Below are 21,524 nucleotides of genomic sequence, written 5' to 3' on the forward strand. Positions count from 1 at the left end.
ATGACGTGTAAATACTTTCACTGTGTCAAAACTGAAATCACTTCAAATATGGAATGCAGTATGGCACAAAAGTACCTGTTCTGGATTTTATCTGGGTACCTTTGCTGAATAAAGCACAAATGGGTGTATTTACCTCAGCCAAAGTTCTTGATTTGAGGGGGTTCAGGGTTTTAATCAGCAAAGCTAACTGGATGACCCAGTAAACCTGCTTCCTGAAACATGCCTCCAGTCTATCAAAGAACTGTTAAATTTCAAGTATTAAAATTCAGCAAGACAAGAGATAACACTGCAATAATTTATTTGAAGAACAATGGATTATGTAACATCTTAAAAGGTGATATTGTCTTTAAAAAGACAAAGTTTACCGTGTTCTGTAATGGATAAAACCTTCATCAGAAAGCTCAGTGAAACAATCTACAGATACTGTAAATACATAAAACCAAACCAGCCTTAGCTAGTACAACACTCATTAATCCTTATATGTTGCTTCCAAAAAATAAATTATATCAAATTTTACAGCATGAAGACCCAGAAAGTATTTCTTCAACAGTAACACATAACTTATGTTAAATTAAAATGAGACAGCTACATGTGATATGTGGCCATGTCTGCATTGCAAATAAAAACTCTTTGAACTTGTAATTAGAATTTTTGTGCACTTATGAAGTCTTTACGAAATCTTTCAAGACCTGGAATCTGAAAACTTCATATACATTTCAAGGCTTTTGAAAGATGTGCAGGAACCCTGCTCTTGAGATCAATTATTAAAAATACCCAGACAAGCTGGCCTTCTATCTCACAAAAGACTTTTCACAAGGTTTGTGATTACAGACAGCAGTAGCTTAGTAGACTCAATGCAGTCCATTAAAATGTAAACTACAAAAAAGTAACTTTGTAACTTTAGACTGCATGCTTCACTGGTTAATCACTTACCCTTTTTGAAATAAAATAAAAGGTTTCCTTCAAGACAGCACATTGATTTTTTACATCCGTCATTAACAGCAGAAATGTGGATAAATCATTTACAAATGTATCTATTTAGATTAAATCTATGGAAATTTAAACATTTAAAGTAAACTACTGATGTTGCAGTCTTTCCTAGGGCATCATAACAGAACTGTTTCCTTTACAGCAGTTTTTCTGCTGTATCAGTTCAGCTGTAAACAACTAATAAATGTTTAGAGCAACATTTTGACAGGCCATACAGAAGCTTCAGCAAATACGAATTATCCCTTTGAAGGTTGTCTGTGTTATTGTTGAATAGTTGAGCGGTTGTAGTTTAGAAGGACATAATGGTCCTCTGGATGATATCAACACATTCATGCAGCTCGTCCTCTTTGATGATGAGGGGAGGGGCCAGGCGGATGATGTCACCATGGGTGGGCTTGGCCAGCAAACCGTTGTCACGTAGGCGTAAACACACCTTCCAGGCATCATAGTCTGGGGGGGGATTGTTTGAATAAAAGGTCAGATTAATTGACTGCAAGGTTCAAATAAAGTTTTACACTTTACTAGCCTTGACAAAGAACCATGTCCTACATGTAGAAAAGGCGTGAAGCTGCGTTAAAAAAAAGGAAAAGTATGGAAGATTTTACTGGACTTAAATATTTGTAACCCACAGAAAACAATCCACAAATGTGTACTATGATGCGCAAATATTTCACTATCTACAAAGTGTTATTTACACATTTGTGGATGTATTTTTATACACAAAACAGTTCTTTGTATGTGAAATTAAAATATGTATGTACAGAGTAAATTCTACATATTTACAAATTGCACTGTATTTGTGGATATAATGTTACACAACACAAATGTAAAAATACATGTTTTGGGTAGTGAGATATGTGTGTGTGTGTGTGTGTGTGTGTGTGTGTGTGTGTGTGTGTGTGTGTGTGTGTGTATATATATATTTTTTTTTTTTTTTTTTTTTTTTTTTTTTAAACACAGATCTCCGCAGTATACATTGGACAAAATTCCACAAATGTGTAAAAAGGAAGTTACAAATGTAACATGACCCACAAATTGACAGAGAGCAATCTGCAAATGTGCAAAAACTGTTTTGTGTGTAGAAGTCACTCTGTATTGTTGTGGATAAGATTTTACACATCACAAATGTAAAAATACATATTTGTAGATAGTGAAATATTTGTGCATCATAGTACACATTTGTGGATTGTTTTCGGTGGGTTACAAATTTTAAAGTCCAATCAAATCTTCCATAGGAAAGTCCCCTCCAAAATACAGTTCTTCATATTTTATAACACTGATATTTCGCTTTTAATGTGTTAATTTGAACCAGTCTGTCTTTAAGATTAATAGCACAAAGACTCACTATAGTTAGTAAAATTATTAGGTTGTAATTAAATTGTTAAGCACAATTCCTGTATTTCCAGGAATTGTTGGGATCTTGAGTAAGGAGAGACCTTGGAAAATTACAATAATTTTGGATCACATTTAAAAAGGGGTACTGCTGTCAGTGAAAACAGCCCAAGTACGTAACACAAAATACCTGAACAACACTTGCCCATGAGCTGCATTCACTGATTAACATGTTAGCTTGGATTTATTTTGTACCCTGTTAGCTGACATTTTTACCTTAGTTACCAAATACTGATCACAAACAGTTCAGTACTGCACCTTTGGTCTCTTTGATGACGACTGCGTTAAGGAGGCCTTTCCCTCTGACTGTGGTCACAATGTCTTTGGGCAGTTTTCTTAGCTCGGCCCGCAGCAGCTTTCCCATCCTTTGAGCATTCTCTGCCAGCTTCTCCTCCTCCATCACCTAAGAACAAGAGTAAAAAAAAAAAAAAAACAACTTATGACATTGTTGATCAAAGTGACATGCATATTTTTCTTCTGATGTTAAACTGTCTTTGAAGGTAACTGTAGCATGCTTAAAATTATTTTGTTATGATACATTTCACAGTGGGAAGTTATCTGCATTAAATCAATTTAAAACAAAAGGTAAAAACAAGAACAAGTAATAAGTTATTAAAGGGGAACAGACTAGGAAAAGATTTTGCAGTTTAACACTGACCTGAAGAGCAGCAATAGCAACCTGACAGGCCACAGGGTTTCCTCCATATGTGGACCCATGTTCCCCAGGCTTGATGGTCAGCATAACCTCATCATCACACAGCACAGCAGATACCTGAGGCACACCAACACAGATCGGTTAAAGCACAGATAAAAGATAGATACTCCTGTCCAACAAAACTGGTCTCCCCAAAGTCCATGAAGTTTGACTCTTGCACAGCAAATCTATATTGTGATATCAAGTGTGATTGATCAACAACAAAGAAAGCTTACAGGGTAAACTCCTCCAGAAAGAGCTTTGCCCAGAATCAGCACATCTGGACGGACTTCTTCATGGTCCACAGCCAGACGCCGGCCAGTCCTTGCCAAGCCGGTCTGCACTTCATCAGCAATCCATAACACCTGGATGAAACAGACGACTTTACTGGTAATCTCAAAGCAAACATGTTATTTTACGACGGTAATCACCACAGCCCTAGGTGTTTTTCTGGCCACAGTGTGTTTTTTCAGGAATTCTCAGTATCTTATAGAAGGATAGACCTTCCAACAGGGAAATATGTGCATGGTATTTAAAAAAATAAAATAAAAAACACAACAAAAAACATATCAAATGAATATTTGAAAAAGGGTAGATAAGAAATCATATTTAATGACCATAAGCCTCAACTGCTGCAAAAATGACGTCAAAACCATGTGACACCCCGTCGCACATGAGAGATGTAACCGTATTGCTTAGATTATAAACTCTCTGCAATCAAAAAAAAAAACAAAAACTATCAGAGCAATCAGAGACTTGGTGTTGCTTTGGTGTTTGACAGGTGAACCTTGTAGGTGGGCTGATTAAACACTGACGATCTAAGTCAGACAAACACACTGAGCCATGAAACTTTTTGTTGGCGCATTTATAAAGCTACCAGAATTAAGGTGTTTCTGCAGTTGTTCTACGTCATTAAACCACGGTTATGCTGCGCGATCATGCGCATTAGATGCTGCTGCCAACAGGAAGTAGCCCTGTTGTAGTATTTTATTGGTCCAAAACTGGCTTCACTGCTCTCCATTCAAATCAGCAGAGTGGCTTCGTCCAGTTATATACTATACAAAAATCAAGGACAACCGAACAAATAAACAAAATCTAAACAATTCAGCAAAATCAGGCAAGCAAAACGCTCTTATTCTGAAATGCTCCGTGTGGGGAATGTAGCCTGCGGAGAGCAAGGACGTAAGTCAGGGATCGGACAGCGAAGCCGACCAAAGCCTGCAAGGAGTGATCCATGTAGGCCCAAAAATGACGTCAAAACCTTGTGACACCCCGTCGCACATGAGATGAACCCGTATTGCTTTGATTATAAACTCTCGGCAATCTAAAACAAACTATTCGTCGATCAGTGACGCTGCGTTGGTGTTTGACAGGTGAGCCTCGTAGTTGGGCTGATTAATCAGTGACGATCCGAGTCAGACAAACACATAAGACTTTTTGTTGGCGCAGCTATGCAGCTACAAGAATTACGGTGTTTCTGCTGTTGTTCTACATCATTAAACCACAGTTATGCTGCGCGATAATGCGCAGTAGACGCTGGTGCCAACAGGAAGTAGCCCTGTTGTAGTATTTTATTGGTCCAAAACTGGCTTCACTGCTCTCCATTCAAATCAGCGGGGTGGCTTCGTCCAGTAATATACTGTCTATGTTCGAGGTATGTTTTCTCCCGTTTGGTGGGCGTGCCTCAGATGTTACCCAATCAGCTGCGACAAGTTTGTAAACACAACGGTGTTAAAAAAGCAGGAAAATGCACTGCGCTTGCGTACACGGCAGGGTGTTCAGGGAACCACTGTTTCCGTTGAAACGTCTGGCTACGTTGTCTATGCTGAACTCAGCCCTGTTATCCGTAGTTGAAGCACAAGAAAGGACAAATTAACAACACGTCAACAATGTAGGGCAGCTAAACGCTCCACTGCTGACAACACTTCAGTTTGAGTTGACGCTAGACAAAACCGCGGCACAGCTGCTGCCTTTGTCTGTTCTGCACAGTTTCGTTTGTTGTAAAATGTACACGCTGTGTGTCAGCTCTGATTGGTGAGTAGAACAGTAACAGGAGGTGCATGGTGCTTGTGGTTGGCGAGGTCTGACACACAAGGATGACAACAGAATAAATTTTTAACTGCATGACTGTTTAAAACAGGTCAGATGTATAACTAAACATTTAAATTGCCGTCTTCAAGATTAGCTAATCGCATTCTTTCAAATCGCATTTTCGATTTGAAAAGAATTAATCATTCAGCCCTACCATGCATATAGGAAATACAATGTGCACATGTACTCCAGGCAGAATGATAAAAACTACAAAATGTTGTCTTTGGATTTCTGTTCTGTACATCCAGATAGCAGGAAGTAGCTTGATGATTTTCTAACTTTAATAGTGTTACCACAACACACTTTGGTGTCAAGAGATGGAAGTTTTGATGGCAGTGTAGTCCCACTTCACCCCCCACCCCTCTATGCAAGCACCTAAAAAATAAAAAAGGCACTGGCACTAGGGATCGACCGATGTTTTTTCCCGGTTATTAGTAACCAATTGGACTGACGACCGATTTTTGGAACAGATATAGCAGTGTCAGCAGTGACGGTGCGGAATCATGACCGTCACAACTAAAATTTCCCATGAGCATTAAACTATGCGCTTACAAATGTTTTGCACACTGTGCAAGTACGGCAACACTCGCATGCTTGGCTAGCTTCCTCTCATCGTTGTATACAAAACATCTACATGACAGATGCTGTTATAAGAGCAGTTTGTAAGGAATTGGGAGGTGCGTAGGGAATTTTTGTTTTCTGAGCAACAGAAAGTTCAAGTTTATTTATACAGCACATTTAAAAACAACACTAGTTTACCAAAGTGCTTTCCACAATAGACAACAAATATACATGACAACTACAGTAGTAAATAAAATAAATGTTACTACTCAATTCAGTTTGAAGGCCAATGAATAAAGATACGTCTTTAGCAAGGATTTGAAAGTGTCAGTAGTCGGGGCATTTCTTATTTCAACAGGTAAAGTGTTCCACAGATTAGGAGCAGCTACTGAGAAGGCTCGGTCACCTTTAGTTTTTAGCCTGGATCTGGGGACATCGAGGAACATCTGATTGGATGACCTCAGTGCTTTGACCAGAGTGTGTATATGTAAAAGTTCTGATAAATAAGAAGGTAAATGCTCCGTATTTGTATAGCTTATTGAACTGATGCAGTATCAGCCTTTTACAAGTACTACTACTGCTGGTTTTGCTGCACTTACATACACTAATAAGTGTAGTTATTGTTAACTTGTGTAATCTACACTGATCTTCGCTCGGCGTGTGTGCATACGTGGAGCTCTGCTGAGACAGGAGGGGAGGGGCTGCAGCATGGTGGCTCGCTCGTTCTATTGGCTACTTCCGCACAATAGTCAGTGTTGATAGGCTATTACTCGTAAGTTGTAACCAATCAACTAGTACTGTCGGGGGGACATTAACTCACCAGTCTGTGGGCTCCAGCAGACAGAGGCAGCAGCATCAGAGCCAAAGGAGCGCACTTTTTAATTAATTATTTATATCGGCTATTTGTTTTTAAAATGGCCAATACAGATTACTCGACCAGACCGATTATTGGTCGACCCCTAACTGACACACTTTGTTGTGTTCAGCCTTTAGCACCAAACCTAATGCCTCCTGGCTATTTGATGTCAACATTCATAACCAGTGAACTGATTGATGAGAGGAAATAAGGCCAAATTTACTTTAGTCATTGTTACAAACAAACCAGACAGGCGATCAGTTTGGAAATGTGTTTTCACACAGTCAAAACATTCACACCTAAGCTAAGGGAATCACCAATGACATTTATTTTGTTCTTGTCAGTGTGTTTTCTTTTTGAGACTCACATTGTATTTTGTGCAAAGTTCTCTGACTTTGGTCAGGTAGCCCTGGTCTGGCACCACCACCCCGGCTTCCCCCTGGATGGGCTCTACCATGAAAGCTGCAACATTTGGGTCTTGAAGGGTTTTCTGGATAAAAGAAGAAAAAAAGACTAGTTAGATATTTTTATCTGTGTCCAAGATAACCCTGTCAATAAATACATGCTGCTTCAGTCAATCATTATGTTCTTTTATTTACATGAAAAGCAGGATTTGTACATCCATCTTCAGTAAGCCATTCAGTCTTTATAGATAACAAAGCTGTCAAGTCAGCTAGATTTGGAGGTTCTTATGATCAAAATCAATGATCTATCTCCAGCGATACTGGATAAAGTGCAAATCTTCACCTTCTTTGGAAAAAACATTTCCAAAGCAGTAGCCTCCATAACAGCTCATGTATTTTTTGTTTGTCCTCCAGGCTGGCATCAGAGTTTGCATGTTGGATCCTGCCACCAGCACATTAACACTGAATGCAAGTATCATGAAACATTTGCTGCCTCTGACATCAGTGTTTCTCTCCAACTTGACTAACAAAGTTAATCAATGAGGTAAAAACGTGTGCCTGCATGCAAGTATGTTGTTAGAAGAGTCCAAACTCTGATGCGCAGTGACTGAAACATAAGCTTCCCCCTATAATTTTGCCATTTTTTAAGCCAATTTGAGGTCTGGGCCAAAGGTGAAGAAACTTTTCCACACATTAGCTGCTTGTGACAGTATGAAAGTCATTCCACCTCTCACCGACTGAAGCAAATTTAAACAAACATGATAGATATTGTACTGTATGTCTTGAAGAAAGTCAAAACCTGTACCTCCAGTGCAGGAATGTCATTATATGGGACAACCTCAAAGCCGGGCATAAAGGGACCAAAACCTTCATAACTACTGGGGTCAGTGGAGCTGGAGATGGCTGCCATGGTGCGGCCCCAGAAGTTTCCCTCTAAACAACAAGAGTGAATGAGGCGCCGTATTTATCATATTGTTCATAGATTACAACATGATATAGGAAATATGGAACCTGTGGTCACCTTATCCTATATCTATCAAGAGGATTGGTAAGCATGCTAATGCTAAGTTTGGTAACTTCAGTCTATTGTTGTAATATTTAAACTGTAAAGAATAATTTTTAATCACGAGTTGTAGTTTTTTTAGTTTTATATTTGTAAAATCTGAACACGAAATGTAAATGTCACGAGTTAAATACATTAAGCATCAAACATTAGCGCTCAGGCTAACTGTAAACAAAAAACGTCATTGAAATGTATTGAGGAAGAACTACATTTTTTTTTTTCCTTAATACGACACTAAACTGTGATGTAGTGTTTTATGACATAGCATTACTTTTACTTACCAGCAAAAATGATTTTGGCCTGGTTTCTGGGAACCCCCTTTACATTGTAAGCCCACTTGCGGGCAAGCTTGCAGGCAGTCTCACCACCTTCGACACCTAATTTGTAACAACAAAAATGAATAAAATGCCCAAAATTTACTCATCATAACCTCTGAACAATTAGCTTTGGGTGTTTCCCATAATTACCTGTATTCATGGGTAAGACTTTGTCATAGCCAAACATATGGGTGATGTACTCCTCATAGGTTCCCAGCACATCATTGTAGAATGCTCTGGAAGTCAGGGTGAGTTTGGAGGCCTGGGCATTGAGCGCAGCTATGATCTTTGGGTGGCAGTGACCCTGGTTTACTGCACTGTAAGCACTCAGGAAGTCATAATACCGGCTGCCCTCCACATCCCACACATAGATGCCTGAAGTAAAGAAAACCAAGTTCTTGCAAAGTGTCTGATGATTGATAAGAGATTTTTAACATTTTGAGGAAAAATGAACTCACCCTGCCCCCTCTCCAAGGCCACAGGGAGGGGATGGTAGTTGTGCGCTCCATACTTGTCCTCGCGGGTGTAGATTTCCTCTGAGGTGAGTGGACGTTCAACCCTCAGTTTGGAGGCGGCGGTGGAGGCCGGACGCGTACCAGAGTGGATCGCACGATGGAGAAGAGGGGCAGCACGGCTCAGGCTGCGGCTGGCCTGGACAATAATTCCTTTCATGGTGCTTTACTACTATGTCTAAAAGGTAGAGATAATTTAATTTAGTTGGTATCAGTGCCAAATGTAAAATAACATATTCAATAAATCTCTCAGTATAACCCTGAAACATTTAACTTTAAGACTAGATTAAAAACAGCGCTGCATTTGCTGGGTTCAGCTTTTCAAATATGAGAATTGGTTGCTTTTTTTTGAAACATGATTGGCATATTAAGCAAAAATGAAGGTTAGCTACATCTCTGGTAGTTTCACAGCTCTCCTGTGAGCTGAACACACTTCCAGCAAAGGCTGAAGCAGTAGTTGTCCTTTGTAGTTTCTACTTGTAAGAATTAATACAATAACTGGGTTCACAAGAGTTTAGACTGCCTGTCAAATACACAAACATACATGCCACAACAAGTACACCAAGTAGTAACACCAACACCCAGACAATACTGTAGCTCAGTGGCCTGTACTACGAAGCGGGGTAACTCGCTTATCCAGGTAACTTCAGGAGTAACTTTGTGACGTCGGGTGTAACTTCCCGGTTAACCCGTACTGCGAAAGGTGGATAGGTGTTACCCGGGGTCTGTTGCCAAGGCAATTTACGCCGCATCTCTAAACTGCTCCGAGCAGGTTTTGTTTGTGGTTAACTCAAGGTTATCCTGTATATGCGGACTACACACCACATCTGTACTCAGTGTTAATGATGAGAAGTAGGATATTAATAGGCTACCCACTGCTTCATAAAATATGTTTATTAAATATTTCATCCTGATTTGCTCCACTGCGGTTGCAATGAAGTTCTGAACACAACAGCATTACATTCAGAGAGCGAGGCATGCAGCCTCAGTGATTATAAAGAGGAATCTTAATTAATTAACGGGATCGTTTCGTAGATGGAGCCCATCTGTGGTCTATAATTGAATTCTCCTGTTTGTTTTCACATATTTAGATAGACTATTTTACCTGTCCCAAAAATAGGGAGCTAGGGTGGGAGTTAATAATCCGAGAAAAAAAATCCTAGATGAAATTGTGAAATTTACAAGAAGAAAAAGCCGAAATTCCCCAAAATTAATGTCATGAAAATCACTCTGTTTTCTTCTGAATACGCCCAATCCAAGGCAAAGTCTCTACGGTGCATGATAATGATTGTGGGCTAAATTCAGTAGTATTTCCTCACTGCTAAATCCGATTGCAAAGTTTAATATAACTTTCCAGTGCACGCATAGCCTACTACACGGCAGGCTTTGTCGTCTGCCACGATATTAGATCAGCCGTTAACTCCTCTTTATGTTCATAATTTCCTGACACTATAGCAACGTGCATTCCTCTGGAGAAATACGGAGCATGCACCGTTTGGAAAAAAACTCTGCCTGCACGGCCACACACACCCCTTTTATGTGAACGCGCACCACGTCTGATTAAGTTAACACCAGGTTAACACGGACTCAACTAACCAACATCTTATCCACCTTCGTAGTACCGTTTAATTCTAGTGTAGGCGGTCAGAGTTTGTCAACCCTGAGTTTGCCTGATAACCCAGAGTTAACTCTGAGTAGGTTGAACTCCCTTCGTGGTAGAGGCTACAGGTCACTAGTCACTCATTTAAAAAAAACAAAAACAGTCTTTAACACAATCAATTGATCAATAAAAGCCAAAGTGAGTGATTCACCTAAAAACAGGACCAAAAAAAACCAAACAACAATTATTAAATAAAACCTTAAAAATTAACAAATGCAAAATACATACAATATGAAACCTTATAAATTACGTTTAAATATCTCAGGGAACGGGCAAGTATAACACGTCAAAAGTTCCCCAGCTGTGTGCACAAAAATACCTCTTCATGCTTCTGTAGAGCACCTTGGTATCTGTAATCGGTCACCAAACATACTTTTTGGACTACTTAAAACACAGAACAGAGGAGGAGCTTCCAACTTGAGTATGGTTTTAACTCTTTTCGGTTCTTTGCTCCAGAACCGATTAAAGAGGTCAAAGAAATTACAGAACCAGCCTTTTTAATAAATTTGTTAATTCCGTTCCTATTATTTGCAGCGACGCTCTTACTTCAAAATACAACAGTATAAAACAAAGAAATGCCCCCCTTAAAAAACCTAACCGTAGCTACAGTGGTTGAGCCTGATAAGCTAATAACACTGCTATGTCAGATTCCACAGAGCACATAGGCTTTACTGGTCTGCTGAACAATGCTTCTCTTTCACGCTCAACACAATAGAGGTAAATGTCTTTGATGGGTGTGGGTTAACAAAAACTAATCCCACAGCAGCATGGCAACTCAACTGTGATGTTCCAGACTTTTCTATTTGGTCGCAATTAAAGCAGGCTTGTTTTAAATGTCCCTTCATTTTTTCAAGCACTGTACCATTCACTACTTTTCTTCTTCATTTATAGAATTCCCTGCTACTTTCTAAACGTTTAAAATATTTATGACAGACGAGGTGGCCCTCTTTGTGTCTTAGTGGCACTGAACGGTTTTGATATGACACCATATTTCACTTTGTGCTATTCACATTTAGGTTAGGGAAGATGTCCTGGGATGTCTGATTAAGCCAAAAAACACTGTGACTGTTGCTGCTCAACTGTTGCGGGAGTTTGAATAACCTACTTAGTAAGGCATTTTAGTTTCCATGAAATTAAAAATACTTACTGAATACATATTGAGTTATTAACAAACACACACACACACACACACACACACACACACACACAGAAGGGAATGTGAATATGAGACATCCAGCAAGACTTGGCTCGGGATAATCTGTAACTTTGTGCTGTGAATAAATACACAAAGCAAACAGACACCGTCTGGACTGGACTACAGCAAGGACAGCGGACGCGTGAGGATTCGTGGCACTCAGTTCCCATTAGCTATCATCTCTCTCTTCTCTTGAGAGATGATAGGTCGCTGGGGAGCTGCCTCCTTAACACACCCACCAACATTACAGCCTGGTGGGAGCTAAATAAAGACTGACAGTATGTTCCTATCTGATGAAAGTCTCTGCGAACTAAGCAGTTCTGCCAAACCAGTTTGAATTAACAGTTATATAACGCGGTATCGAGGAACCTTTTATACAGTCTATGCATGAAACATAACGCGCAGCTCGTCCTAGTTTCAAACTCTAAGGTAAAACGGTGTCACTAACAGTTTATATGACACTTGCCGACCAGTCGACATAAATAAATGCATGTTTCTTCCACACTGTCTATGGGTTCTTCTTGCCCAAGGAGTGTAAACGCTTTTAAGATCAATGCTAACCAGACATAAGTCCTATAACAGTTAGTTAGACCCTAGCTAGCTAATATTAGCACATTCCTGCAGTTAGTTTTTTCCAGCCATCACTAAATTATCAAGCAAGCTTTTTATAAGAGGAGAGAGGAGACATAAAAGGTAGTCAAACAGTACCAGAAAGAAGTGAAGCGACGTTGAAAACCCTCTTAAAACGCGAATGACGTTTGTCCTAACCGATGGTTGAAGCGAAAGGCTTATGTGAGAGTCTGGCGTTATTTTCCCCCCACCCGTTTGGCGTCAAGTCCCGCTTTACTGTGCTGAGATTGGCTAGTATGTTACTCGTCACTTTGACGCGTCCTTGTGATTGGATACTCGCTGTTTGACGCTGGATGATTGAGATACTGGGTGCTCCCACACTTGAGACTTTGGGTCTTTTTATTACGAAATAGGACGAATCGAATCGGTTAATTTATCTAACCCTTTATATTTTATAGAGGGCAACACATGGTTTAAGAATGCATGATTTGCCGAGAAGCAAATGTTATAAGAACAACCGGTTACATTAGGTAACGTTAGAGTTATATGTAGTTGCATCACCTCTCTATATAAGGATTTAAATATATATTTACATGTGTTTTATTGTATTATCGTGTCAATCAGTGTCAATATACTAGTGTTGCTAGCGGCACCATGGATGTACAAATCATAGACTGTATAAATCATAGATTGTGAAACTAAAAAGGTTAGTGGAAAATTCAGTAGAGCCAGCATCCAATCACAAGGACGAGTCGAAGAAACGAGAGAAAAGCAATACCGCGACTGGCGCGTGGTGCCGATATCGTGCATGGCTGCGTCAGAGACCACGCCTCCATGCTGCAACTTTTTCCGGAGATTGCAACCCTCATTTTAGACAACATATACATGTTTGCAGCGGTAAGCCTAGAAGTCTTCCTGAAACCCATAGTCTATCAGCTATAAATAATCACTGTTATCACGAATTTATAATATTTAACACGTTATTGTTCTGTCATTTAAAATTATTCTTGAACTAGATTATGTGTGGAAACGGTATTAAAACAACGGGAGCTCTTACTGTAAACAGTATAATTACATATCAATTCGTACGCACGATTCATTTAAACACAAGAGGGAAGCTGCCTGGCATCAAGCGCATGCGCTTTGAGGCTTCCATTTCTCCATGGCTGACAAGGGCTGGCCAGTCTGTGCGAAGAGTTTGAAAGGTGTCATACTGGACATGTGTGGCGTTTTATATGACAGTGGGGAGGGCGACGGGGTAGCCATTCCTGGTTCGATTGAAGCTGTGAAAAAGTGAGTGAATACGTTTTAGACGTTTGTTTGCTACTTGCATGTTTAGCGTATAGAGCGAAGTGCATGCACTCGGTTTGTGGGTCTGTGTACGTGCACGATTAAAGCAATTACTGAATATTTAAACAGTGTGAGAGCTGTCTACATGTAAGTGACAGTTTGTTGCCACATAGCACAAGCTCCATCCTCACTTTGATCTTCTGACTCTTTCAAAGGCTCAAGGCATCTGACCTGCAGCTGCGCTTTTGCACCAATGAGACCCAGGCCACCAGAGAGACGTTTGTAGCCAAGCTCCAAAGACTGGGCTTTGACATCTCTGTGTCTGAGGTCTTTGCTCCTGCGGCCGTGGCTGTTCTTAAAGAGAGGGGTTTACGGCCTCATCTGCTGGTGTATGATGGTAATGCTTTAGATTGACAACATTTTGACATTAACCCATGGTTATCCTCAGCGTCTGACCCTATAAGTAGTGCATATAAAACATTAAGTTGAATGACATTTTCATCCACTTAAACCAGAGTTAAACAGTTGCTGCTGCAAAGTTAACATGCAGAGCCAGCACACCAGCTCCAGACTGTGATACTTACAACTCTCCTGCTACTATAGCTAACATAACAAAAAAGTATACTGGCAAACTAGAAAGTAAGCTGAATGTCTGTGGGCAAGTAACGTTACTGACACGCAAAGCATGGCTAGAACGCCTAAAATAGTGTCATGAGATTTTAAAGATGTAATAATGATACTTGTTGGTTTTGGTCTTCCATGGGATTTGATGATGAAAAATAAAGACTATCAGTAGATTTATCCTTTTAAAGGACCCAACCATAAAAAGTATTAAAATGTATTTAACTACTCTTCTGCAGGACTTGTCCCCGAGTTTGACCGTGTTGACAAGACCAACCCAAACTGCGTGGTGATTGGAGACGCAGCTGAAAATTTTTCCTACCAGAACCTGAACGAGGCATTCAGGGTCCTCATAGGCCTGGAGAAGCCAGTGCTGTTCTCTCTGGGCCAAGGGTAAGAGGATATTACAAGTCGGGAGTCATTACTATATTGCTTATCCCAAGGAACGAGCACAATGTGAAATATAAAATGTCATGACAGAACTTAACAAAACATTTGTGATGTTTTACTCTCTTTATAGCCGGTACTACAAGGAGACAGATGGTTTGAAACTAGATGTCGGGGTTTACATGAAGGCTCTGGAGGTATAGTAGGTGCATAATTTGCACTGATATATAATGAATTGCTAACAACAGTTCATGTGTATCCATGTGAACAGTAACTAATCATAATCATTATTAACTTATTGTTCCCTCCAGTATGCCTGTGATTTAAAGGCTGAAGTCATTGGAAAGCCATCCCCAACATTCTTCCAGAGTGTTCTCAATGACATGGGGCTTCAACCACATGAGGTACGTAACAACAGAGGTGACTGTATGTATCCAGAATACAAGGTAGTACAGGTAAGTGTAATGTATGTTGTGGAATAATGAAGACTCTTAATTCAGTTCCTTGATCAAGGCAAAAATGCTAAATATTTAGCTTTGCTATGGAGATTATTCTGTTTCTATTCTTTGACTCAAGCATGCACTTTGTCACCTTACTTGAAAGTCACAGTGATCACTCCCTCTGAGTGGTAGACATGCATTAGTCAGCACCTGCAGTCGTACAGTTACATGAAAAAAACACTAAAATGATAAGGAACCAATGGGCAATCGACTCCCCAAATAGTTTCAGAATGAATTCAATTCACAGGAATTTTAGAGAATGCTTAAGAGAAGCAACATACAAGGTAAATTTATTGTCATATTACAACAGGGTTGTAAGATGAGATACCGTGTATGGCTGGATGCTTCCTAGGGGGATGTGAAATGTATTTGTTTTGTTTATTTTTACAGTTCTCTCCACATACAAACCAGAAAGTTATTGTGATTTTAATCAGGCCGGCAATTGCCGCTTTAATTAGACACAGGTTTTAATTCTAATTTAATGTCTCTTCAGTTGTACACCCTTGCGTTTTCTATTTTTATTTTTGTTTGTTTTTCTATGCAGGTTGTCTGAACATGTGTTTTAATGTCTCCTTGAAATCTGCTCATCTCAGTGTATCCCAAGTCTGTGCTCTATCACTGCGGTCTCTCTAAGCATATCTATTTTTAGACCTGGCAGTTGGCACTCTTTTAAAGCTGGGTTCATCTCAGACTAAGCCTCGCTCTTTTTTCTGGATGTCTTTTTTTTCCCCTAAGACATGGCTATATCCACAGCTATATCTGCTGCCCTTTCCAAAGCCTTCAGTTACTCACACAGGTTTTGATGCAGAGATGATCGATGACGTTTTCTTTTTCCAAAGTGGAAGTTCCTTTCTCTTTGAGTCACTCACTTAATAATCAAAATGAAACTACTCCCTTCTTGCGGACAAGTATAAATGCTATCATTTCTTTACCAAACTCTTGAGAAGCGAAAGAGGAGGGCTTTCAGTGATGGTAATAAGGAGAAGGTGATTCCAAGGACTACAGACCTATGGCACTGACCTCCCACGTCATGAAGACCCTGGAGAGACTGGATCTGGAACAGCTGCAGCCCATGGTCAGACCTCTTCTGGACACCCTCCAATTCGCCTACCAGCCCCGACTAGGAGTTGAGGACGCCATCATCTTCCTGCTCAACCGCATCTATGCCCACCTGGACAAGCCAGCTAGCACTGTGAGGGTCATGTTTTTTGACTTCTCCAGTGCTTTCAACGCCGGCCGGCCCTACAGGGTGAGAAGCTGACAGCGAGGCAAGTGAATGTCCCCCGCGTGTCCTGGATTGTTGACTACCTGACTGGCGGACCACAGTATGTGCACCTGCAAGTTGCCACACTGTGGGTCAGACAGCGTGGTCAGCAACACCGGGGCCCCGCAGGGGATTGTCCTCTCGCCTTCTTCACCATCTACACCACGGACTTCAACTACCACAGTCCTGCCATCTTCAGAAGTTTTCTGATGACTCTGCTGTGGTTGGATGTATCAGCAAGGATGACCAGGCGGAGTACAGAGCTGTGGTGGGGGACTTTGTCACATGCTGCAAGCAGAACCGTCTAAAGACTAAAGACTAAAGACTAAGGCTGGTTGTGGATCTAAGGAGAGCCAAGGCACCAGTGACCCCTGTTTCCATCCAGGGGGTCAGTGTGGACATTGTGGAGGATTACAAATACCTGGGAATGCACATTGACAATAAATTGAACTGGGCCAAGAACACTCAAGCCCTTTACAGGAAGGGCCAAAGCCATCTCTATTTTCTGAGGAGGCTGAGGTCCTTCAACATCTGCAGGATGATGCGGAGGATGTTTTATGAGTCTGTGGTGGCCAATGCTATCCTGTTTGCTGTTGCATGCTGGGGCAGCAGACTGAGGGTAGCGGACGCCAACAGACTCAACAAATGGATCCGCAAGCCCAGTGATGTTGTGGGATGCTGTCTAAGCTACATGTCATCTTGAACAATGTCTCCCACCCACTCCATGGCATGCTGCTCAAACACAGCTTTCAGTGCAAGACTTATTCCCACAAAATGCACCACAGAGCGCCACAGGAAGTCATTCCTGCCTGTGACCATCAAGTTTTATAACTCCTCCCTCTAAGTGTCTGACACACGGACACTTAGTTAGTTTTAAACTGGACATTATCATCTGTGGGGTTTTTTTGTGCAATAATACCAGTTTAAATATTTAATGTGAAATACTCTCTGCTGCAGTTCTTCTGCTACTATTTATTCATTATTACTGTTCACCACAACAATTCCTTTAATTATGTAAATATTGTACATATCCACACTCCTTTTATATTTAATTTAATTTAATATTTTTACTCTGATATTTATATACTTCTTTATATACCAACTTTATTTATATTCCTTTTCCCTTTTGTGCAATGTGTTCAGCTGTGACACAGAATTTCCCCTCGGATCAATAAAGTATTTCTGATTCTGAGAATACTTTCCCTAATTAGAAGTTGAATCATATCCCTGTCACAGAACAACCTGCAGGATTCAGTCTGGTACACTTGTTTATGTCATTTCCAGGTGTGATCAGTTCTCACTGCACTAACCTCCCTGCATTCAGTCTTGCAGCTTATCCAGAATAATGCAACCTGTTGTGTCCTTTAGCTCGCATTTAAGTTTTAAGTATCCCAGTTTACTGTAACTGATAATGCTTTGTTCTTCTCTTGTCATTATTTTGAATTACAGACCAATGCAAGTCTGGGTTGTTCTTTTTCCTCTCTTCACCTTGTCTGCCACTAGTTAACATTTTTGGTCTACCGTTTATTTAAAAATCACATTTTCCACACTAATAGGCGATGGTGCAAACACATGTTGTGTAACAAGTACCTGGTCAGAGGAGAGGATAGCTAAGAAGTTTTTAAAAGAAACTCGAGGAGAAGGGAGGGCAGGCTGAAATGCATCCAAGTGCCGATAATGCTTAGGTAGGAAGCAGGAACAACAGGAGGAGATAACAATTGGCACTTGATACAATGCATCATATACTGGTGTCACCATCTGATAAAGTAACCAGTGTGTTACCAGTGGAAAGGTAAATTGATCTAGACAGCCTGGCCCCAAGCCTTCCTGCAGGTACCACAAAGCTGGGATAAACTTTCTATGGGATAACTGCTTCTACACATTTACTAAACTAAATTATAAGTTGTCTCTTTCATTACTTCCTCCTCACCTGCAGGCACTGATGATCGGAGACGATCTGGTGAATGATGTAGGTGGGGCCCAACACTGTGGAATGAAAGGCGTTGCAGTCAGGACCGGCAAATACAGGTGGGTGATGTCCTAAATGCAGGAATGCTTTCAGAGTGAACTATGGTTTCCTTGGCACAATCTACCAGACCTGAACATGACTCCGTGTTGGCAAAAGGTGTCCCTATTGGTTAGTCGACTATCCTTTAGCCATGTCAATGCATGCCCTGCTTAAATATCCTTGAATAGGACACCAGCTTCATGTCAGCTTGTTCTATGGCCTGTGTTTTTTATGCCTGGAGGTAAAAATTAAACAGTTGCTCCCCCTACAAGATTATTCATACATTATTTGTAATGCATATCCATATTTTTAAAGCTATTTTTGAAGAAACAGCTTAAAGAAGTAACAGTGAAAAATGTTTTGATGCATTTTAAATAATAATACACATTTTGAAGCTGGTCTGACCATATAAATGTAAAATCAGAAAATAAAAATCAATTAAACTATTTGCCAGGAGAGGGCGCCCTCACACCAGGATTGCAAATCAAAGTTTCCTGCATAACAAACAGGCTTCCTGTGAGCCAACCATCTTATTCTTCAGTCTTCTAGATTTGTTATTTGATTGAAAATCTGCCGAAAATAGCTTTATTCTCTCCACATGATGAATGCTGGTCGCCCACAAGGTCATAGTCACCAAGGATTTATGATCCTAAATCTGGAGATTACTGGGGTGCCTTTCATATGGTGCAATTACAGAAACATATGGTTGATTATTTTAGATGATTTAGTGGTACTTATGGCTTGAAGAAAAGCGAAAAGTGACTGGGCATAGGAGGAGACACTGTCATGGAACTACACATTATGTCACACACATGTACATTTAAATTTTTGTTCAAAGCACAGGTTCAAAGTCATACTGTAACTCTGGGTTTTTAATAGTTTTCCTCTACGTAATACGTCCTTAGCCCTAGGTTTTTATATGTCTATTTAAGAAATCTTTATGGAAATGGATGGGGAATCCTGAACATTTACTATTTTAGACTTGCGGTGCTGGCTCGCTTTTATCATTTCAAACATGACACCAGTTACTGTGAAGCAGTAGTGGAACAAGTACTCAGATCCTTTACTTAATATAAGAGTATTAATACGACAATATGAAAAAGTCCAAGGGATTAGAAGCAAAATATACTCACCTAGAATTGCCTTTTCATCGTTTATTATGAATACTTAAGCAACATTTTAACATTGTAGTTGGTCCCGGTGGTGTTATATAAAACTTCTCTTCTGCTGCACATTGCTACACTGTACTGCTTTGTAATTTTTAGGTACAATAATGTACTGCATTATCATATGGGTAACGTGTAAAAATTTCGATAGCTAGTAACTTCATGCAATATTTCCCTCTAAAATGTAGTGGAGTAGAAATATTGTGTTGTCCCGCATGCACGTAACCCTGTGTAATCTGACTAGCAGCTAAACAACTTCCCCCATCAAGCACTAAAGACTGGGATTGGCGTAAGTCAGTTTATTGACAGAGAGAGGGTGAAAGTGGGAAATGAAACACAATGACCAAAGTTACTTAAATATTGATGAGTCACAAACACTATACAGTGATAACGGTCTAAGGAAATAACAGAAAAAAATAACTACACGTAGCTATAATGCTCTAGTATTACTGTAGCTATCGTGAGCTAACATGGCTAATTTAAAGGCAATAAGGTAATGCAATGTTATACAATGTATGCATGATAACCCATACCTAAATAAAGTGAAATTGCCTTACACATAGCACAACCCAAGTTATAAGTAGCCTACAAGCATACTGAAGCATACTAGCATGGTGCCATCCTGAAATGAGCTCATCAGTCATCATCAAAATACTCCTATTGCACAACAATCAACAGAGATGTAAAAATGGTATGTCAGCGTACTAAAGTAAAACAATGTCCCAATGGGGACAGAACAAGTATAAAGTTGCATTAAACAGAACTACTTGTACATAGTACTAAAGGAGGCTACTTAGTACAACAGAGCAAAATAAATGTACTTCATTACTTTCTACCCCTGCTGTGGAGGACATCAAACCTCTTCCCTAATATTATTACCATTTTGTTTGGCCATAAAACACAGATTAGTCTGAAGAGGACCACGCATGACCTGCTCCACTGCTGCAGACTGGCATGGTCTCAGGTCATGTGACCAGAGAACGCTGAGTAATCTGCTTGAGCATCAGTCAGCTCTAATCCTGTACTAAGAGCACAGTCACTCACTGTAAAACCTGTCCTGTCTGTACAGAGTAATTCTTACGTTTAGGATGGGAGGATGTGGCTGTGTGTTTCCACACTCTTTTTTTAATGCAAATTTTCAATGGACTGGGAAGAATCCTTCCAGATTATGTGTCTTCACAATCTTCTTCCAACAGCTCAGTTCAGCTCCAGTGTGCCGACACTCTGAACAGTGTCCATTATACCTAACAGTGTTTTTTTTTGGGGGGGGGGGCAGAATTAAAATAAATGGGCTGTGTTTCCTGCTGAAGAACCTGTGTGGATTCTGTAACATGACGTGATGTGTTTCAGCTGTGGAGGTCTAAATTTATGGACTGGTGAATAAAGTTTTATATGGTGAAATAAAGGCATACTGAAAGTTATTATGTATGTTGCTAAATAATGTTTTCAGAACAGTACAGTCAGTCAGTTTATTAGTCTGTTGTAGTCATGTTGTAAGTAGGGATGGGAATCGAGACCCGGTTCCAAAATTTCTCAAAACCCCTAAAATCAATAAGGTTCGGGCTTATCGATACTGCTATCGAGACTTGCGGGTCCTATGATGTAACGTTATGTCTCGAGCGTCAAATGTGATTTAATTTGAAACGCAATGGATAAGAAAATCATCAAGTTGCAGTCTCTGCTTGCTCTCTGTCGGCTCCTACACACACACACACACACACACACACGCGGACAGCGGCAGCAGCAGGGCGAGAGGCGCCGTCGCGGTGGAATAAAGTTACGGTGGGGGTTAAGTTAGCTCCAAACTACTGTAACGTCAGTGGATGACAGCTACGCTCGTCACTGAAAGTACGTGCAATAAAACCTTCGCAAGTAAAAAGACAATACTTTATCAATACACCTGTCTGTAAGGTAACGTTAAACATGGTTTAACAGACAAACAGAAATGGTTAATTTAATCATCTCTGTCCTCAGTATCTCATC

General features: G+C 40.2%; 2 protein-coding genes across 3 annotated transcripts in view; one reads left to right on the forward strand and one right to left on the reverse strand.

The window, feature by feature from the left end:
* Nucleotides 1-281: 281 nt before the first annotated feature.
* On the reverse strand, nucleotides 282-12,576 carry oat (ornithine aminotransferase). The gene is made up of 10 exons (XM_046069634.1): nucleotides 12,444-12,576; nucleotides 8,827-9,058; nucleotides 8,519-8,743; nucleotides 8,333-8,428; nucleotides 7,794-7,921; nucleotides 6,952-7,074; nucleotides 3,313-3,441; nucleotides 3,041-3,154; nucleotides 2,641-2,785; nucleotides 282-1,440 (listed from the first exon to the last, which is right to left on the reverse strand). Exons 2-10 carry the CDS (start codon nucleotides 9,038-9,040, stop codon nucleotides 1,280-1,282), a joined length of 1,335 nt encoding a protein of 444 aa, XP_045925590.1. The 5' UTR covers nucleotides 9,041-9,058; nucleotides 12,444-12,576; the 3' UTR covers nucleotides 282-1,279.
* Nucleotides 12,577-13,222: 646 nt separating this feature from the next.
* LOC123983227 (phospholysine phosphohistidine inorganic pyrophosphate phosphatase) overlaps nucleotides 13,223-21,524 on the forward strand; it is a 32,674-nt gene continuing 24,372 nt past the window's right edge. The window contains exons 1-7 of one of the 2 annotated variants that reach the window (XM_046069402.1): nucleotides 13,224-13,598; nucleotides 13,811-13,992; nucleotides 14,456-14,609; nucleotides 14,737-14,800; nucleotides 14,915-15,007; nucleotides 18,304-18,395; nucleotides 20,446-20,962. In XM_046069402.1, the coding sequence (XP_045925358.1) occupies nucleotides 13,468-13,598; nucleotides 13,811-13,992; nucleotides 14,456-14,609; nucleotides 14,737-14,800; nucleotides 14,915-15,007; nucleotides 18,304-18,395; nucleotides 20,446-20,455 (726 nt within the window). In that variant the 5' untranslated portion in view covers nucleotides 13,224-13,467 and the 3' untranslated portion in view covers nucleotides 20,456-20,962. Of the gene's footprint in view, nucleotides 13,599-13,810; nucleotides 13,993-14,455; nucleotides 14,610-14,736; nucleotides 14,801-14,914; nucleotides 15,008-18,303; nucleotides 18,396-20,445; nucleotides 20,963-21,524 lie in introns of those variants that run through there. The other variant, XM_046069401.1, reaches the window with a different exon arrangement.

Source organism: Micropterus dolomieu, linkage group LG14, assembly GCF_021292245.1.
Source record: "Micropterus dolomieu isolate WLL.071019.BEF.003 ecotype Adirondacks linkage group LG14, ASM2129224v1, whole genome shotgun sequence".
NCBI lineage: Eukaryota > Metazoa > Chordata > Actinopteri > Centrarchiformes > Centrarchidae > Micropterus > Micropterus dolomieu.